The following is an 18,032-nucleotide window of genomic DNA, read 5'->3' on the forward strand; positions in this document are numbered from 1 at the left end:
ATGTTCAGGGAAATGTTATCTTATTTAAAATTACTGTATGTTATCTTATTTAATTATTTTTATTCTGTACGGACACCACAAATAAAAAAAAAAATCATACGTTGAAATGAAAGCGGTTACGAATTTGTCAAAAGTCATGCAAAGTCTGTACCACCAGAGTTGAGTACTCGACAATACTACAAATACATTGTTGTATTGTGACACGCTTCGTAACACCGGATTCCTGCCAATACACACCACTTCTGCGACGTTTGTTTTGATCTACCACAATCAAAAAGAAACAAGATCACTACATATGGTGTCAAGAGTAGGATGACAACAGAAAAGTGTGGTGGATGTAGAAAATATAGAATAAAATGATGTTTTTTCCCCGTTTTTTTTTTTTTTTAAACCTCATCAAAGAAGTGAATATTTAGCACCCCTTTTTTCTCTCACACCTTTATACAACAGCTAATAACAGTGACCCCAGACCGCATCTTTCTTCTGCAATCATCACTGGTCCTAATAAAAACTCTCCTACAGAAGCTGTTGAAGTCTAACTGAGAAGCAGGGACGTGAACATAAGAACTTATGATGCTGCATCAGTGAGTCAATGTTGACTCATGGTCTCACCTTCACCTGCGGTCGGATGACATTATTGGTCGACCTCGTATGCTCTCCTCCAGCTCGTCTGTCTATGTCTCATGACTATAAGTACCTGGGATACACACATGGATACAGGTTACTCGTTTGAAACCCTCACTTGTCGCATTGACATCGGCTTCATTCATGGGGAAGTCAAACCGTTCCTTAATATGAATTGAATCTTAAACTCTTACCAAATACAACTCAAAGATATCATGTTGCAAACAACTCGTCGTTCATTTTAGTTCAAACTTTATAATGAGAAAAGAAGAAAAAAACAATTGTTCATCCGTAACTTATTTATTACAATGTCAAAATCTAAAAACGGTTTACGTTTACTTGTTTGATTTGAACTACACTTATACTACCATAAAAACCTCACAGGAAGCCTCATTATCAACCCTTCAGAACCAGGGATCCCAGCCGGCCCAGACCCTTCCCAGGAGGTTAGGATCCATGGCCTGATCCAGCAGACAGTCCACCTGCTTCTCCACGGACAGGCCCGCTGGGGGAAGTCTAGCCCGGATGTTGTGTTCTGGTGTTCCCAGAGTGACCGCCTGCATCCCCTGGAAGGCCGGATCCTTCTCAAAGCCCAGCTTGAGCTCCTCGCTGCCCAAAACATTGTGAAGTGTTACAAGAGTCCAAGTGCATTCAACTCTTCACGCCACTGTCGTGACACTAAAGACGTATTTTAATTAATTAATGATCTATTGGAAGCTAACAAAACATTCCTTAGAAAACGTGTAAAGGGGCTAAAAGGTCAGGTTTAATAGGGTACTTCTTACCTTGTTATGACGGCTGGATTCGCTCCTTCTAGTTTCCGTCGTGCAAAGTTGACCTTCTGCAGTGGGTACCAGTCGATCTCTATGGTGTTGACGTTCTGGGTCCACGTTCCTCCTTTCTTCAGCTGCTTAAGCTCAAAGTTCTGTTGAAACAATTGTTGGACATTTTAGTGTGGATTCACAGCAGTTAAATCATGTGTCAAATTCAAGGCCCCAGAGTTATACTACCCTGTCTCCCTGAGTAATACCAGACTCTGGCTGAGAAATACTACGTAGTCTCGCTGAGAAATATTACGGAGTCGCGCTTAGAAATACCACAGACTCTGGCTAAGAAATACTACGGACTCTCACTAAGAAATACTATGTAGACTCGATGAGAAATATTACGGAGTCTCGCTTAGAAATACCACAGACTCTCACTAAGAAATACTACGTAGTCTCGCTGAGAAATATTACGGAGTCTCGCTTAGAAATACCACAGACTCTGGCTAAGAAATACTACGGACTCTCACTAAGAAATACTATGTAGACTCGATGAGAAATATTACGGAGTCTCGCTTAGAAATACCACAGACTCTGGCTAAGAAATACTACGGACTCTCACTAAGAAATACTACGTAGTCTCGCTGAGAAATATTACGGAGTCTCGCTTAGAAATACCACAGACTCTGGCTAAGAAATACTACGGACTCTCGCTAAGAAATACTATGTAGTCTCGATGAGAAATACAATATCTTGCTGAGAAATACCACAGACTCTGGCTAAGAAATACCATGTGCTCTCACTGAGAAATATTATGTAATCTCGCAGAGAAATATTATGTAATCTTGCTGAGAAATACTACTTAGTCTTGAGGAGTAATAATACAGGGCCTCACAGATTAATACTAAGGAGTAATACAATTCAGTATTATTACAGAGAAATAGTCCGTATCGGAGTATTATTATGGAGCAATACTCTGTTTCTGAGTTATACTAACAAGCCTCGTGGAGTAATACTACACAGCCTCAGAAGTCATAATGATCAAGATTTTGGCCGCTCGTGTGATTGAGTTTTTAGTTAAATAGAAGCTTAACCTTGTCCAGCTACATTAGTATCACACATGTCTTGCATGGGCTGGAAGAGAGCATCCTGTCCTGTATGTATTCGTTCGACGTTACCTTCCAGTCCAGGGAGGGCTCCTTGACAAACACATCCATGGTGTTGAGCAGCAGGTCCGGCTCGGCTCGGTACGCCCGAAGAGAGTGGACCATCACGCTCTGGATCAGCCCCGCCTCCTTCAGCGGCTGCATTAGATTCACAAACTGTGGGGTGAGTCTGAAGGGCATCAGCTCTGGGACAGGGATGAACTGGGAGAGAGAGAGAGACTGAGTCACTATTTTTGATCCACAGACGTCTGCTGGTTAACAAGGATATAGAAGAATAAAAAAATTAATTTGATGCAGTGAATCATTTGTACACACGCTATTATGTATTATAGTCGTACAGAGGTTGTAAAGAATCACGGTTAACTGAACTCTTTTAATATAAAAGGTGCAATTGACAAATGAAAAATTGCTAAATGAACAGAGATATAATAATAATATAATAACAGAGACATAATCTAAAGATAAAGCTTAGTATGTCTCTGTGGGGTGCCAAACTCAACCATAAAAGGGGCTAAGTTTAAGTTGCGCACCAAACAGGATATATACTTACATATATTTATTAATTAATTGTCTATAACATGAAGTATGGGTCTTAACATAATATTGTATTTTACACTTAAAACACTAAATTCCTCCACATCAGTTTTATCTTATTTGAAGTCTCTCTATTAAGTTTTAGATAAATCATCTCTGTTCCTAATCTTATTTTAAACAGTTTAAAGATCACCAACATGAATATTAATCTATTTTTTTTTTTTTTAGAGTCGACGGTCTGGTGGGCGACATAAAATAATTTTGACACACTTTCCAATTAATATTCACGACAAAATCAAACTTTTCATTCATGATGTTCTGCGTCACACACTTGATCAACTTTAAAGCAAATAATCTCTTTTTATAAATTCTCCTAATAATTATATTTAACCATTCATTCCATCATTTGTGCCTCAAACCTGAGTGGCTGAGCCGAACGCGTGACCAAAGTCGATCCCGATCATGCCTCCCGTCTCCGTGTTGATCATGAAGTTGGACAGGTGGCGATCTCCGATCCCGAGGATCCAGTGGCTCACACACAGCAGTGCGTGGGAGCTGATGAAGTGCGAGCGCAGACAGAGGAACGCCTCGGGACCGTTGCACATCTTCAGGAAGGCTCTCCTGCGCGGAGGGACGAGAAGACGCGTTTCTGATCAGAGTTACGATTCTTCTGTGCTATCCAGCCTTACTTGAGGAGATCTGCGGGAACATGCTGCAGCACTTTGGAGTAGTTTTTGACGGCATCAGCGCGTTTTGCTTTCCTGCAAAAGATTTGATGACTGAGTGAGGCAGGAGTGAGCAGGTGTGTCACAGAAATGATGATGATGTCACACTTACTTGTAGGCATGACTGTATTGTTTGACATGAATACTTTCATCAGGTCTCATAGAGGAGAGCCAATTTCTGTAGATCTCACCAGCCCTGGAAGAAAAGAAAGACATTTACTGTTCATTACTTAGGGTTGTAAAAAAATACTTCAACACATCAGCAGGAATCAAATATGCAGGATGTTGACTCTTATATTATTGTTATGGAAGTCAACTATATATAGGACAAAACTAAACTCTGATTATTGCGCCTGGTGATAAGGTTCCAGGGCTGAGTCAGTACTCACTTAGGGTGACTTAGGCCAGTATGTCAAACTGAGCCTGAGAAACCTGGGTGTTGTAAAAATCTCTAAACATAGGAAAATGGTGTCACAACACATTCTGGAGCTTGTAATCCATGCGTTTGTATCTTCTCGTTTAGACTATTGTAACAGTTTATTTTCGTGTCTAAACAAGAAGGAGCTGTCTTGCCTGCAGTTGATATAAAACTCTGCAGCCAGAATCCTAACCCACTCTAGTAGAAGAACTCACATTTTCCTTTACATGGCTGCCAGTTTCTTTCAGGATCAATTTTAAAATTCTGGTTCTTACTTTCAGATCTATTCATGGTCAGACATTCCATCAGTGATCTGATCCAGATTTACATCCCAGCTCGGGCTCTGAGGTCTATGGATCAGAATCCACTGATGGTTCCTGAACACGGTTCAGGACCAGAGGAGAGAAATCCTTCCAGGCTGTTGCTCCTAAGCTTTGGAACGATCTTCCTCTCTCTCTGTGTTTGATGATCTACTGACTCCTTCAAGAAACATCTTAAGACACTTTTATTTGTGCAGACTTTTCCCTACATTTCTGGGACTCCTCTGTTTGTCTTATGTGTCTTGGCCTTTTAAAGTATATATTGCGAACTGTGTATTGTCTTTGATTGTTAAAGCGCTTTGTGACCCTGGTCTAGAAAGGCGCTTTACAAATAACCTTTAAAAATGGTAAAGGCGTCTGTACATCCGTCTGATCCTAATCTCTACAGACTCCTAAGCCGCTCATCTAAATTACTGAAGGTTTTAAGGGGTTTAACTCCATCAGGTCAAGAAAAAGGGGGAAAAAGGGGGGCACAAGACCCCCATGAAAATTGGAAGAAATTAAACCACATTAATTACAAGATAAGACATATGAAAATCTTCTATAATTTCATCTCCTTTCGTTAATTGTAAGAGGGGGCAAAAGACTCAAAATTCAAACACTTCCAATTTAAAACTAAAAAGAGATTTACAGGACTTCAGCTCTCTTGCTTTTTTCTTTTTTTGGGTTATTTGGTTGTCAAATTTTATTTTATTATTCTATACGTTTGTCATTTCCTTTAAAGTAACAGTATTAAATTAACAACAATTATTTTTCTGTACCTGACCAGGTACGGCCACTAGAGGGAGCCCTCTCTTCTAAAACCTTTGGCTTTTTAAGAATGAACGACTAATTCAACTATAAGCGTCACTAACTGAGCTCCGAACATTATGAAAATGAAACCTCATCATCCCTCTTATTAAACTGATCATGTAAAATTGTTTTGTATAAATTCATTTTTAAATTTGGAATCTTAAATGACTTTTAGATAAATAAAATTACGTGATATTTAACATTCACAAAGAAAGAACCACAAAAACCCTGATGTCAAGAGAAAGTTGATTAAAAAACAAAACATGATATGACGAACATCTGGGAATTTTCCTGCTCCTCCTTGGTCATGGTGCTGGTCAGGAACTCCTTAAGAGTGCATGTGTTCTCCATCCACTCGATCACGCCGATCCTGGAATTTCAAGATAAGATAGGAGTGAAAGATCTTCTAGACCAGGACTGACATTTTTTTGTATCCTAAAAATTACATTTAACTCTTTTTAAACATCAACAGATATTTCCTTTATGAATTATAAATCGATATTTAGAATAATATGGAGCAAATGGACACGTGTTAGACATCAGTGTGAGAGTACGAGGAGGATCCAAGTACCTGGTGGTGATGGGAATAACTTGGTACGTGCGCAGCTGCAGGCCTCTGTGTGTGCAGGCCGCATCATGACTCAGCAAAATGTTCATGACGGAGAAAAGCTGCTCCAGACGCTGATCCTGCCTCAGGTCCTCGCCCCCTTTCACCAGGAAAGGGTGGTCCCGCTCGTCGTCCCCTCGGATGATCAGACGCTTGGGCCGGCGGATCGATGTCATCACCTTCACCTGTGAGAAGACCGACCGTCAGAGAGCAGCAAGAACTGAAGTCGTCCACGATGATCACGAAAACCAACCCTTTCATCGAATCCGGTTATTTTGGCGTGGTACTCCGGCAACGGTTTGGATCGGCCATCGTACTGACCTGAGGAGAGACAATGCGCTGTCAAACTGTGCTCAGACTCATTTATATCGCCAGCTTGTTACAGACCTGGAATTTCCAGCTCATTCTGGAATGGATCAGCTTTAAATCCACTCAGCCACGGAGAATACTCTTTCAGGTTCCCCGGTTCTTTCTGAAAAACTCGCATGGAACCATGCAACTTTTCTACTTTATCATAGAAACCTTTGTCTCTCTTATGGTCCAACAGTTTGCTTCCCTTAGAGCCGAACAAACTCTCCACTTCTTTGGCAAATTTCTGGAAAACAAAGACCAAGAATTATGCACCAAGGCACAAGAAAGTCCGTTTGAATTAAAAATATATTTGAATGGAAATGAATGTGTTGATTCAAGTGTGTCTTAAATAGATGTTGGACCTCTATTGTTTGTTTGTACAAAACTCTCTTTTCATTTAAATATTTACATTAGAAAATTATCTCGCCCACTGAAAACACTGTTTTTGTAGAGATGAACTTGTTTACCAAGTATAGAAATATCGCCACCCCTACTCTGCTGTGATTGGTCAGACATCGAGGTGTGTCATCGCATGTCATCAATCTCGTAAGTCTCCACCTCTAAGGGACTCGTTGTATAAACAAAGCAGGGTGTGATTACAGCTGGCTGGAGCAGGAGTGAAGCCATTATTACTTCATAATGGACTCCACTCTTGTAACCTCTCTTTTGCCAATATTTCGGATGAGGGAGAACTTTAAGTAATAAGTAACTAAGTAATAAGTTCAAAACATGTTCATGATGAGGGACTAACTGCATCTTGGAAAGGAAGACTTCAATATTTGAAATATGTCAGTGAGTCAGGAGAGTTAAAGTTTGACATAGTAACCCTTTAAATAAATAATAAACCCCTTAAGCTTAAAAAAGCATTTGCAATTATTTTATACCTGGATAAATCTCTTCCGGAACATTCCATGGCCTTCTGCATTGCGATCGCAGAGGGAAGAATGGATCTCATCATACAGTTCACTCATCTTCTTCTTGTCAAATGTAGGCTTCTCCACCTCATTTTTCACATGATCCCACCAGTCCTGTCGGTCACATAACAGCCAGTTGGTCATTCAACTGCATACAAAATATTGCATTTCAATATTCAGTCTTTACCCGGAAAATCATCTCTGGATTAGTGAGCTGCTGCAGGGCATTCACAAACCTCTGCACTGCCCCCTTCTGGTCAAGCGTCCCTCTAAGCCTGAACACATTTTTTAAGAATTTTATTTTAAGCAGGAAACAAATAAATACATTTTCGATCTCACTTTTTCACAAACTCTCTCTGATGGTGTCCTCTGATGGAGTCCTCAAACTGGTAGCTCTCGCTGCTGATCATCAAGGCATACACAAGGGCTTGTGGGTAACTTTTAGCGATCTGACTGACGCAGTGCTGCACGGCCACCGCCTCTGGTTTGTCCAACAGAGCGACCATTTGACTGATCCAGCCAATCAACATCCAGCAAGGAATCGAAGGCATCTATGAGGAGACAGAGTTTATTTAGTAACAAAACTTTGACTTAAGTCTGTGGTGCAACTAAGGTGACATTTTAGCATTTTTCCAGGTCAATCCATAAGTTAGGAAATTAGTTGGAAAGTACCTGCTAAAAAATACCTCACTGTACAATGGGTTAACTAAAACAAACATGTAAAATATGAATAATCTTATGTTTGTCATTATTTCACTGACCTCTCTAGTCATGATGTCCAGAGTTTCGGAAGAGTACGTCTCTATAATCTGAAGCAGACGCGGGAACTTGAGGCGAGCTTCCTCCGAATTCATCCTCAGAGCCTTCAGCATGCTCTCCATCACGTGAACAGGCAGCGTCAAAAAGTCTGGAAACTGACTCTCTGTGGTGCAAATTAAAAAACCGAATCAAAACATTTGGACACTGGGGCGGGAAAACTCATAGTCACCGACCATTTTCCAACTGCTCTTCCTGGCGCAGAAGCTTGTCGCAGAAATTCGCCAAACACATGTAGGTCTCGGTGATGCTGCTCGTTTCCACACAGTCCGGCTCGTAGGATTGAAACTCTTCATCTGCCTTCCTGGTTGCTTCACACAGCAGCTTCAGGGCCTTCAGCCGGAGCCCAACTTCCACTTCCTGCGAGCATCCACGCGAAGAGTGAAAAAAAGCTAGACTACGCTACTATAATTATCTACAAATTCACATACTTTTGGATTTTTATCTGTATTTGGCCAGGAACATCCTGACAGCTTGATAATACTTTCACATTTCTGTTCTCCAATGACCTCCAGGAGTGAAGGGCTTCTGCTCACAGCGGCGGCCATGATGTTGAACGATGTGCCCTGGAGCATCTTCTGGTACCTGAACACTTTAGATGGAGCGCTCCGACAGTCAGCCTGGACTTCCTCTGAAAATCATCCACAGTGAATTAGATTGTGAAAGGGTTAATGAAAAGGCTGTTTCTTTAACCCCTTGTTATCTCGGGGTCAAGGTGAATATTTGTGTCATCCCTTGTGTTGTTTCTGGGTCAAGAAGAACAACCTCCCTAGCTTTATGCATTTCTGGAAGCCAGGAGGTCATTCTTCTTGACCCAGAGACAACACAAGGGATGACACAAACATATCTGTTTTGGGCCCACCGGGTCACCTTGACCCTGAGATAACACAAAGGGTTAAAAAGAAGGAAGTTGCTCCAGTAAACAACCAGAAATACTAATGATGTGCCATTAACCTCCCTTTTGTGTTTAACAAAAATACACACACATCACAACACTAACACAGAAACAAAAAAACACACACTATTACAACACAGAAACAAGAATAAATAACACAAACAACCAGATTACAGAAAAAAAACACCGTGACCAAACAACGACGTAAACCACACACCACCCCTAGACACAAGTCTATCTTTAAGTGTCACACACCCAGGAGCGGGATGGTCTTCAGCATGATGCTGCACTGCTCCACAGGTCCGTGACTTTGACTTTGTCTCAACCTGTAGCGGCTGAAACTGTGAACCCACGACAGAAGACTGACTTGGTTTGTTTTGGCTTCTCTGTGTAGACCCCGCAGGATTTTGTTTGCAACAGGAAAGTTATTCTGTTACAAAAAAGTGAAGGGCTTAGTTTTAATATCACATCTTAAGTAAAAGTCTCCAGTATCTGTAGTTTCCCGACCTGCTTCCACGCACTGTCGGCCATTTGAAGCTTCATGTTGAACTTGCAGCTGCTGACCATGGAGTCGATGTCCTCCGTCTCTTCAGCTCCATCAATCTCCATGCTGTCTGCAGCCGAATAATCTCCGAGCTTCTTCCTCACCTTATCCAGGAAGAAACAGCTGAAACACAATGACGGTAAATTACATTTTTAACTTGACTTTGACGCGACAATTAAAAGATTTTCTCACCGAGAAGTAATGATGTCATCCCACACGTTCACAGGGTCAGTTTTCGCATCTGGATATCGCTCAGTCCACAGTCGGATCAGCCTCTTGACAGACGCTATGGAGACTGCAAAGAGGAAACGGGAAGATGAGATGTTTAGCATTAAAAAGAATAGAAATATTCAAATACTTTTGGGACTACAATTGAATCCGTGAATTCTAAAGCATCACCGACACTGACCGTCTCCTTTGATGAAGTGTAGGAAGTCCTGGATTTCAGTGAGAGCCTGCACTGACTGTAGGAGGGTCAGGCGACTTTGGGTCAGCAGCGTATCAACACTAGAGTATTTCTGTATAGAGTGGACATTTTTTTCAAGATCAGATTTAAATCTTGTCTTAAGACTGAGCCGGGCTTGACCTGCATGAAGAGCTGCATGGCAGACTTGGTGTAGTACTTGGCCCGGTCGTAGTCCTCCTGCAGGATGTACAGCAGGCTCAGTTCTTGGCTGTACTGACTTTCCAGCACTTGTTTTCGCTGGTCAACCGTCATGGCTTTGTCAATAAAGGTTAGAAGACTTTGGTTCGTCTCTCCTAGTTGAAGCTGCTTCAGCATGCTGCGGATCATGGGCTGCAGGTACAACTCCTGCAAACAAAAGGAAGATAAAGTGATTAAAAAAAATAGGTAAAGCATAAAGGGTGTGAGATTAAAAAAATATTTTTTATTCATTTTGAAATAAAAATTATTCAAAGCAATTGCTATTCATTTTTCTAACTTTTATTTAATTTTGTAGTTTCATGTGCAATAGCATTTTGTTGTTTTATACAACACAAAGTATAATAATAGCCTCATATTTTTAATTTCTTCATTTGACTTCTTGAATTATCTTTATTGTTTTTATTTTAGTGATTTATTCTACACTCTTGAACCCAACCACCTGTTAATGTTTTTTTTTTCTCATATTTTCTACTTCTTTTTTTGTCAATAAAGGCAGTTTGTGGATGTATATCAGTGCACTCAAGATATAGGGATTTTGATTTTAACATTTGAAATGTTGAAACTGGTGCCATCATTTTTATATTGAATTTAAAAGGCCATGAATAAAGAATAAAGAATAATTTAATTTTTTTGTTGTTGTAATTATTGGAATTTTAATATCAAACTCTTTATCTAAATAAATCATTCATTTGGGGGAAACAACTAAGAATAAATCAAATTCTATTTTATTGTTCTTGTTTTTTATTAAATTGTTCCATAAAATAATTAAATAAATAAAAAGACGGACAGAGTTTCATCATTTAAAATGTTAAATTAGGCCATTCAATAGTTTCATTGCACTGATATACTTCGATATAGTGATATACAATGAGAGAAACAAGGAAGAAAGCAAAAAAAAAAGTCCAGTTCTCATCATAATGTTCAGTGATTATTGTAATCCGATGAATCACCCAGTACGTGTGCATGGCCTCCATTGAAGAATAGAAAGTGCTGAGGCAAAACACTCACCTGATAGAGCGGCTCTGACCACATGTTCTCCAGGTCCGGTGCTGATGCATCATCAATGTTGACAGTGGCACAATACTGCAGGGATTTCCACTCTGTCAAATTATCATAACCCTCCATTGCAGCCCTATTCCAGAAGTCTTTCTCAGAGTCGGTAGGTTCACCGTCAGACCATTGTTCGGTGTTCAGAGCCTGTCAGTGAGAGACATCATTTGTTATTTAAAAAAAATTAATATGTCCCAATATTATTGTAGTTGTGTACCTCGTTATAAAGCTTCACGGCTTCAGCAAAGTCAGAGCTAGCTTCGGCCTGAAGAGCTGTGCAGGTGATGGATTTGGTCCCGACTTTACCTCCAAAAATGCCTCGCACAACGTCATAGTCCTCTAAAGATCTGTACAGCCTGAACACAAGTGGATGTTTGAGTTAACCCCACCCCCTTTTTGTGATATTATCAAGTGACACTTTTGTCAGTACCTTGCAAGATGAATCCATCTATTGGTGTCCTGAGGGACTTCCTTACGTCCCCGTGAGCGTTTGGAAGGTGGTTCATCTGGATTGCTGCCATGCAGCAGACCTTCTTCCAGCAGCAGTATTCCTGAAGGCTGCTGGAGACTCGCCAGGCCTGTGGAGCTGATGGCCACTGGATCGATCTGCAGCAGCTCCTTGTGCTGGTAGCACATGTCCTGACACAGTCCAGATAAAGATGGTGACTTTCATGATAGCATGAATGGCTCACTAGCAACTTTAAAAATCAGCTTGATTTAACCGCCAAAACAAGCAATAAATGTGACCAAGATTTGATCTACCTGCACGCAAGCAATGAACGGCGGGAAACAGAGTGTACTGTTGCTCAAAAATGTGTTGAACTTGCATCTCAGCTCCTCTTTAATACTTTGCATCTCTGATCTTTTTTGCATCTCCGTTTCCTGGAGGATGCCCGCAAAGAGGGAGCTGAACAACTGTTTGGCCAGGATTGGATCTTTCTAGAAAAATCAGGAAAAGGGAAAAAAAACAGTAGAAGCACCTGAATTATAAAGTATGTGATGATAGACTTGTGCGTGAAGTGGACTTTCTCACCTGTGCCAGTGCTTGGAGCGGAGCGATGAGGCTACTGTGCGGTATTTGGACGTCTGGAAAATCTCCGACTCTGTAGCTACGATAGAGAGTCACCTGAGCCTCTTTCCGAAGCTGTTGATCTGCTTTTTCAATCTGCAACACAAGATTAGCAACGTAGCAGTGAGTTTCAAGGATGGCGATGATGATGACAATGATTCGGAATATGAGAAGCTCCAAGAAGAGAAGCAGGAGAAGATAGCAAAAAATAATTAAAGATAAATGTAACCATATAGTACATTTTTTCATCTTGATCATATCACATTTTTGCTGATGACATCCAGCTCTACTGCTCTTTTGATCCAACTGAGCCCCAGAGGCTGAACAGCTTAGTCAGTGCTTTGCTAGAAATCAAACAATGGCTGAGTGAAAACACTCTACAGCTAAATGTGGACAAAACTGAAACTCTGGTGATTGATCCTGATGATAAGGTTCCAGGGTTGAGTCAGTACTTGGGTGACTTAGGTCAGTCTGTCAAACTGAGCCTGAGAAACCTGGGTGTTGTATTTGATAAAGACATGTCTCTTGTTCGACACTGCAGAAAACTGACCAGAAACTGTTTCCTTCAACTGAGAAAAATCTCTAAACTGTGGAAAATGTTGTTGGAACATGATCTGGAGCTTGTAATCCATGCGTTTGTTTCTTCTCGTCTGGACTATTGTAACAGTTTGTTTTCATGTCTTAACAAGAAGGATCTGTCTCGCCTGCAGTTGATTCAGAACTCTGCAGCGAGAATTCTGACCCGCTCTAGTAGAAGAACTCACATTTCTCCGATCCTTAAAACTCTTCACTGGCTTCCAGTTTCTTTCAGGATCAACTTTAAAATTCTGGTTCTTACTTTCAGATCTATTCATGGTCAGACTCCTCCTTACATCACTGATCTGATCCAGCCTTATACCCCAGCTCGGGCTCTGAGGTCTGTGGATCAGAATCTACTGATGGTTCCACGCACACGGCTTAGGACCAGAGGAGAGAAATATTTTCAGACTGTTGCTCCTAAGCTTTGGAACGATCTTCCTCTCTCTTTGCGCTTGATGGATCTACTGACTCCTTCAAGAAACATCTTAAGACGTTTCTATTTGTTCAGGCTTTTCCTTGATTTTCTGGAACTCCTGTTGTGTTATCAGTTTTATCTTGATCTTTAAAATATATTGTTTTGGTTGTTTAAGTGCTTTGTGACCCTGGTCTGGAAAAGCGCTATGCAAATAAAAATTACTTACTTACCTTTTTTTGTTTTTGTTGCTGGATCTCCTTTTTCGCAAAAATGAGACTGACTTTCTCCTGGTCCTTTAGAAATCTGCGTTTCAGCCTCAGGATGTTGTTTCGTTGCTCATTTGCGGCTGTTATTTAAAACAAAGAGAATCAGTGTTTGTACTTTCACTCGTAAATCTTACTGATTAATGATTCAATAGAGCTTGTGACCGTGTTTGGAACTATTTTCAAATCTTGCTTTACTTCCGATTCAAGATAAGATATTCCTTTATTCGTCCCACTGAGGGGGAATTTGAGATGTCACAGCAGTGAAAGATTTAACATACATACACTTTAAAACAAATAATTGATAACAGTAACAAACAAGTAACAAATAATGACATAAAAACAATAAAGAATACATAAAAAAAAAACAGTAGTACAGGTCGTGGGAGGGAGACTGACCTCTAGTGCGACTATCCACCTCATCTGTAGCAGCAGTTTGACGCCTCAGCCCAAATCCTTCCCCCAGTGGTTTTCTCGTTGGTCTCGCGGCTTTCTTTTCAAACGCCAACAATGACGACAGAGACTCCGAGCCAACGGAGTACTCTGCAAGTGTGTCCACGCTGCCGCCCGTCAGCCAGTTATAGGCTGATCGACGACCTGAGGATCATTCACAGCAGATCACAGTTGGTTTAATTTCAACTTCTTCAAATGTTTTCACATGTTGAGACCGACCTTGTGCTTGTGTTTGACTGAACTCTAACGTTGACTGAGTGGCGCGAACCTTTCCCTTCATGGGTGTGGACTGAGTAGCGGCGACACTCTCTGGGCCTTGAGAACTTTGGGTTTCCACAAACATTGGTGTCATTACTGTGCTCCTGACGCGCCAGTTGGAATCAATCACATAGTCCTGGACAAACAATATGATATGAAGATGGGAAAACAGTTTTGAAAAAAATTGTCCATAACAGCTAATAGTACAGTAAACAGAAATTATAATAAGTACATTATTGCGGACTATATAGTATATGAGTTGGCACAGTATAGGTTTGACCACAAACAACGTACAACACATTGTTCTAATCAAAAATGTTCTTTTTGTTTCATTTAATTATTTTATTATTTCATTTTCTATGAGCAATCTTCTCCCACCTGGAAGTCGCACTCCGACAACGGAAACTCAAACATGTTTCGTTGGAAGTCGGGACTTTGGCTGGTGGTTTCTAGCAGCAGATTGGTGGCCAAGCTCAAGAACCCCTTTTCAATTTGAACAGCGTAGAGGGAGTGCAGAACCGTCAGCAGTCGTTCCAGGGTGGCAGTGGGCAAACGCTTCTCCTGACTCCAGAAGTTACGAACATAAAGCCTGAAACATTTGAGTTCATCGTTTAGATTTAGGGAGCAAACATAACAAGACGTTAGAACAGAAAAACAAAAAGGGTCTCAGACAAGAATAGAGGCGGCACTTACTGGAGACCCTGATTCTCTTCAGTCAAACCCTGAAGAAGAGTCTCCTTCGCAACATTCAAAACTTGAATTGAGACGTCGTCTTGCATGCTCTCCGCATCACTGGTTATAAAACAAAACAGAATAATTGTAAACTTGATTTGACACTTTAATTCTGCAATTCAAATAATGTGTGAAATAATCATGAGAAGCATTAAGTAAACATATGCAAAGTAAAGAATAAAAGATTACTTTTTTTGAATCAATTAACTTAAAAACACTTTACAACACATGTTCCTACAGACAAGAGAGAATTATGTTGCAATCCAAAGAAAACACAAAGACCCTTGTATAGCATCATAGAAATGACAAGTTCAAAGGTTTACCTGTAATTGTCTTGGATCCACATGAGGATGTCATACATTCTTTCTCTGCACACAGGTGAGGGGTGTGTGTAAAACGCGGTCACTGGTGGGAGGAGCTCCTGAAGCTGAGCCGGATTCAGACGGGCAAGGATCTTGTGCACGATGTCCAAGCAAACTTTTTGTCTCGCCTCGTCCCTGAATATCCAAGAGAAGTAGGAGTTAAATTATAATGCGTTTAAATAGTTACACGACGTTAAGCATCAGTCTTGCTACATTTAATTTATATAATTAAGGAAAAACATACTTGTCTCTGAAATACAGAATCAATCGTTATGAAAACAATTGTTTTCAGATAATTAATATACGACTTATGATAAGCACGACTTATGTATCTATTTGTGCTCAGGAAAAGTAACTCGCTCATAATTTGTACTCAAAACTCAAAAGAACTGTTGCAGTGTTTATAAAGATTATTATAAAAACATCAATGCTTCTACTCATACCTGTGGCTCATCATCTTAATAAAACCTGAAGTCTTGAGCCGTAGAAATATATCTTCGATGTCATCAGCACGCGTCAAGACACACTCCAGAACATTAACCTTCAGGATCCCGTGCAACTTCGGCAGAAGGTAGAAGACGTAGTTGACAAACCCGCTGGAAAGGAAAGAAAACATTTTATGACAGAAATAACTTCACCAGAACATAACCAATGAGCTCACCAATCCATAAATGGAGGAAAGTGTTTTGAGACTTTGTTTAAACAGATGATAAACTTGTCATCCATATCCTTGTTCTTCAGGTCTGTTACTTTGCTAGCAGCAAGATCCAAGAGCTCTGTGTGAAACTGCTGTTCATAAGCAGCGACGCAACAAAACAAGTCAGCCATGACATTTGAAAGTTGTGAGCATGATAAACCAAAATCACAAATCGACACGTAATGTTTTCATTAAAACAACGCAGTAACAAACCTGGTTGTCTGTCATGTTCTTTAAAACAAGTCCAATAATCTCAGCTGCTGCTGCATAAACATCTTTGTACCTTGTGAAGCTCAGGTTGTTGGTCAAAGATTTAATGTACCTAAAAATAGAGGGGGAATATTTTAAATTGATAAAAAATAACTTTTACTTTTTGCTGGCACAATATTCTCTTACCGGTCTTGATCTACTCCATACGAGGCATTATAGGCAGGAAGGTTGTTTGCCAGGATAATTCCCAGCAGCTGTAGTCCCACAGAGTTGTTGGTAGTGTCCTTCTCTGTGCCACTAAATCGCTCATATATCAGACTAAAGAGGTGAGAAGAAAAGACATGGAACATATCAATGCTGGTGACTAATCTAGAGAAATTACCAAAGTCAAACTTATAAGCGAATCATTTGATGAATAAAAGTGTCTTTGGTAAGAATTGTTGCTTTTCTTTTTCAAAATGGAAGTATAGATAATCATATTCAAAGATATTTTTGTGAAATTTGCTTTCTGAATTTTCATCGGCTGGATAACACAGTCTCATTAATCTGGGGGTCTTGCATAATACCTTCAATCCAACTATACAGAAAATATACATTTAAATCTGTGTGAATCTGTTCAGCAACAATACTTTTCATATATAGTTCCAAAACTAAATGTACAGTGTTTAGTGGAGTCAGTAAAAAATCCAAACCTGTAAGGAATGTGAAGACAGTCCTTCCAACACTCCACCAAAGTGCGTATTATCTCCAAATTGTGGCGGAAAACCGCCTTTTTGGAGTGAAAGCAGTTCTTCATCAGGAACTCCAGTAGCCTGTTTGCCAGAACTTCATCTCTAGGGTTGTCCTTGTAGAATAGGAAAATAGAAATGTTAAAATATATATTAAAGAGTGAAAAGGATGTACGAGTTAAAAAAAAGAAATCAAACAATCCATCAATAATATATTTTCCACCCGAGTCAATATCAAAATGCTATTCTTATTCTACACTTTATCTTTGTTAAGTCACTGATTTGACACTTTTAAATAGATTTTAATGGAACTGAATCTTTGACAGAGGATAGTATTTAATGTTCAGAACACAACAGGGAATTCGGTTGTAGTGTTGATTTGGTTTTTTTTCACCATATTTAAAAAGAAAAAAATTATTGGAGAGAATGTAAAATGTATTCTTATATATTTGGGACCTATATTAAAGGGCAACTACTGTATGTGAATAACAACTCTCCTGACTCACATGTTTCAAAGGTTGAAGTCTTCCTCTCCAAATGCAGTAAGTCCCTTATCATGAACATGGTTTGAACCCATTACTTTATAAAGTTCTCCCCGTAAGAAATCTCAGCGAACGAGAGGTTACGAGAGTGAAGTCCATTGTGACATAATGATGGTCTTCACGCCTCCTCGCTTTGTTTATTCAATGAGTCACTATGAGGGATTTGATGACCCACCCAACGACCTCCCCCTTGACACTGAGATAACACAAGGGTTTATATCTTTATTAATCCTTTGGGAAATAAGGGTTCCAGTCTTTAAAAATATGTTACGTTATAATATTTAAAAGTCAAGGTATAGAAACAGCAGAATGATCTACCTTTGGGCTGGCGATGCTTGTCCATGAGAGCACGGTGACGACGACATCAACAACCATGAAATGGATTCCTTCTCCTCCGTTCTTGCCGGAGACTACCAACTGCAGGAGCGGCCCGAGCCAGTGTCTGGCATACGGCCGGAAAACCTTGAAGAAAACGAAAGTCGATACGACACTTTTGATAAAGTGCAAATGCATAAACAAAAAAATAAGCAAACCAAGTCA

At 40.1% G+C, this 18,032-nt stretch overlaps 1 protein-coding gene across 2 annotated transcripts in view; it reads right to left on the minus strand.

The window, feature by feature from the left end:
• Positions 1-905: 905 nt before the first annotated feature.
• Positions 906-18,032, minus strand: part of prkdc (protein kinase, DNA-activated, catalytic subunit) — a 34,934-nt gene continuing 17,807 nt past the window's right edge. Inside the window, exons 49-86 of one of the 2 annotated variants that reach the window (XM_087788865.1) lie at positions 17,811-17,954; positions 16,915-17,066; positions 16,409-16,540; positions 16,226-16,334; positions 15,977-16,101; positions 15,759-15,911; positions 15,277-15,450; positions 14,915-15,013; positions 14,600-14,810; positions 14,183-14,357; positions 13,910-14,107; positions 13,478-13,593; positions 12,218-12,349; positions 11,947-12,123; positions 11,615-11,823; positions 11,402-11,540; positions 11,143-11,331; positions 10,057-10,281; positions 9,880-9,988; positions 9,663-9,765; positions 9,434-9,593; positions 9,182-9,356; positions 8,463-8,662; positions 8,208-8,391; positions 7,977-8,137; positions 7,555-7,766; positions 7,403-7,490; positions 7,186-7,329; positions 6,338-6,545; positions 6,204-6,271; positions 5,915-6,135; positions 5,621-5,713; positions 3,926-4,009; positions 3,778-3,849; positions 3,508-3,709; positions 2,567-2,755; positions 1,410-1,549; positions 906-1,233 (exon numbers count right to left, since the gene is read on the minus strand). In XM_087788865.1, coding sequence (XP_087644991.1) covers positions 1,029-1,233; positions 1,410-1,549; positions 2,567-2,755; positions 3,508-3,709; positions 3,778-3,849; positions 3,926-4,009; positions 5,621-5,713; positions 5,915-6,135; positions 6,204-6,271; positions 6,338-6,545; positions 7,186-7,329; positions 7,403-7,490; positions 7,555-7,766; positions 7,977-8,137; positions 8,208-8,391; positions 8,463-8,662; positions 9,182-9,356; positions 9,434-9,593; positions 9,663-9,765; positions 9,880-9,988; positions 10,057-10,281; positions 11,143-11,331; positions 11,402-11,540; positions 11,615-11,823; positions 11,947-12,123; positions 12,218-12,349; positions 13,478-13,593; positions 13,910-14,107; positions 14,183-14,357; positions 14,600-14,810; positions 14,915-15,013; positions 15,277-15,450; positions 15,759-15,911; positions 15,977-16,101; positions 16,226-16,334; positions 16,409-16,540; positions 16,915-17,066; positions 17,811-17,954 — 5,877 coding nt within the window. In that variant the 3' untranslated portion in view covers positions 906-1,028. Of the gene's footprint in view, positions 1,234-1,409; positions 1,550-2,566; positions 2,756-3,507; positions 3,710-3,777; positions 3,850-3,925; positions 4,010-5,620; positions 5,714-5,914; positions 6,136-6,203; positions 6,272-6,337; positions 6,546-7,185; positions 7,330-7,402; positions 7,491-7,554; positions 7,767-7,976; positions 8,138-8,207; positions 8,392-8,462; positions 8,663-9,181; positions 9,357-9,433; positions 9,594-9,662; positions 9,766-9,879; positions 9,989-10,056; positions 10,282-11,142; positions 11,332-11,401; positions 11,541-11,614; positions 11,824-11,946; positions 12,124-12,217; positions 12,350-13,477; positions 13,594-13,909; positions 14,108-14,182; positions 14,358-14,599; positions 14,811-14,914; positions 15,014-15,276; positions 15,451-15,758; positions 15,912-15,976; positions 16,105-16,225; positions 16,335-16,408; positions 16,541-16,914; positions 17,067-17,810; positions 17,955-18,032 lie in introns of both variants that reach the window. The other variant, XM_087788864.1, reaches the window with a different exon arrangement.

The sequence above is a fragment of the Callionymus lyra genome, chromosome 4, assembly GCF_982586985.1.
Source record: "Callionymus lyra chromosome 4, fCalLyr1.hap1.1, whole genome shotgun sequence".
NCBI lineage: Eukaryota > Metazoa > Chordata > Actinopteri > Syngnathiformes > Callionymidae > Callionymus > Callionymus lyra.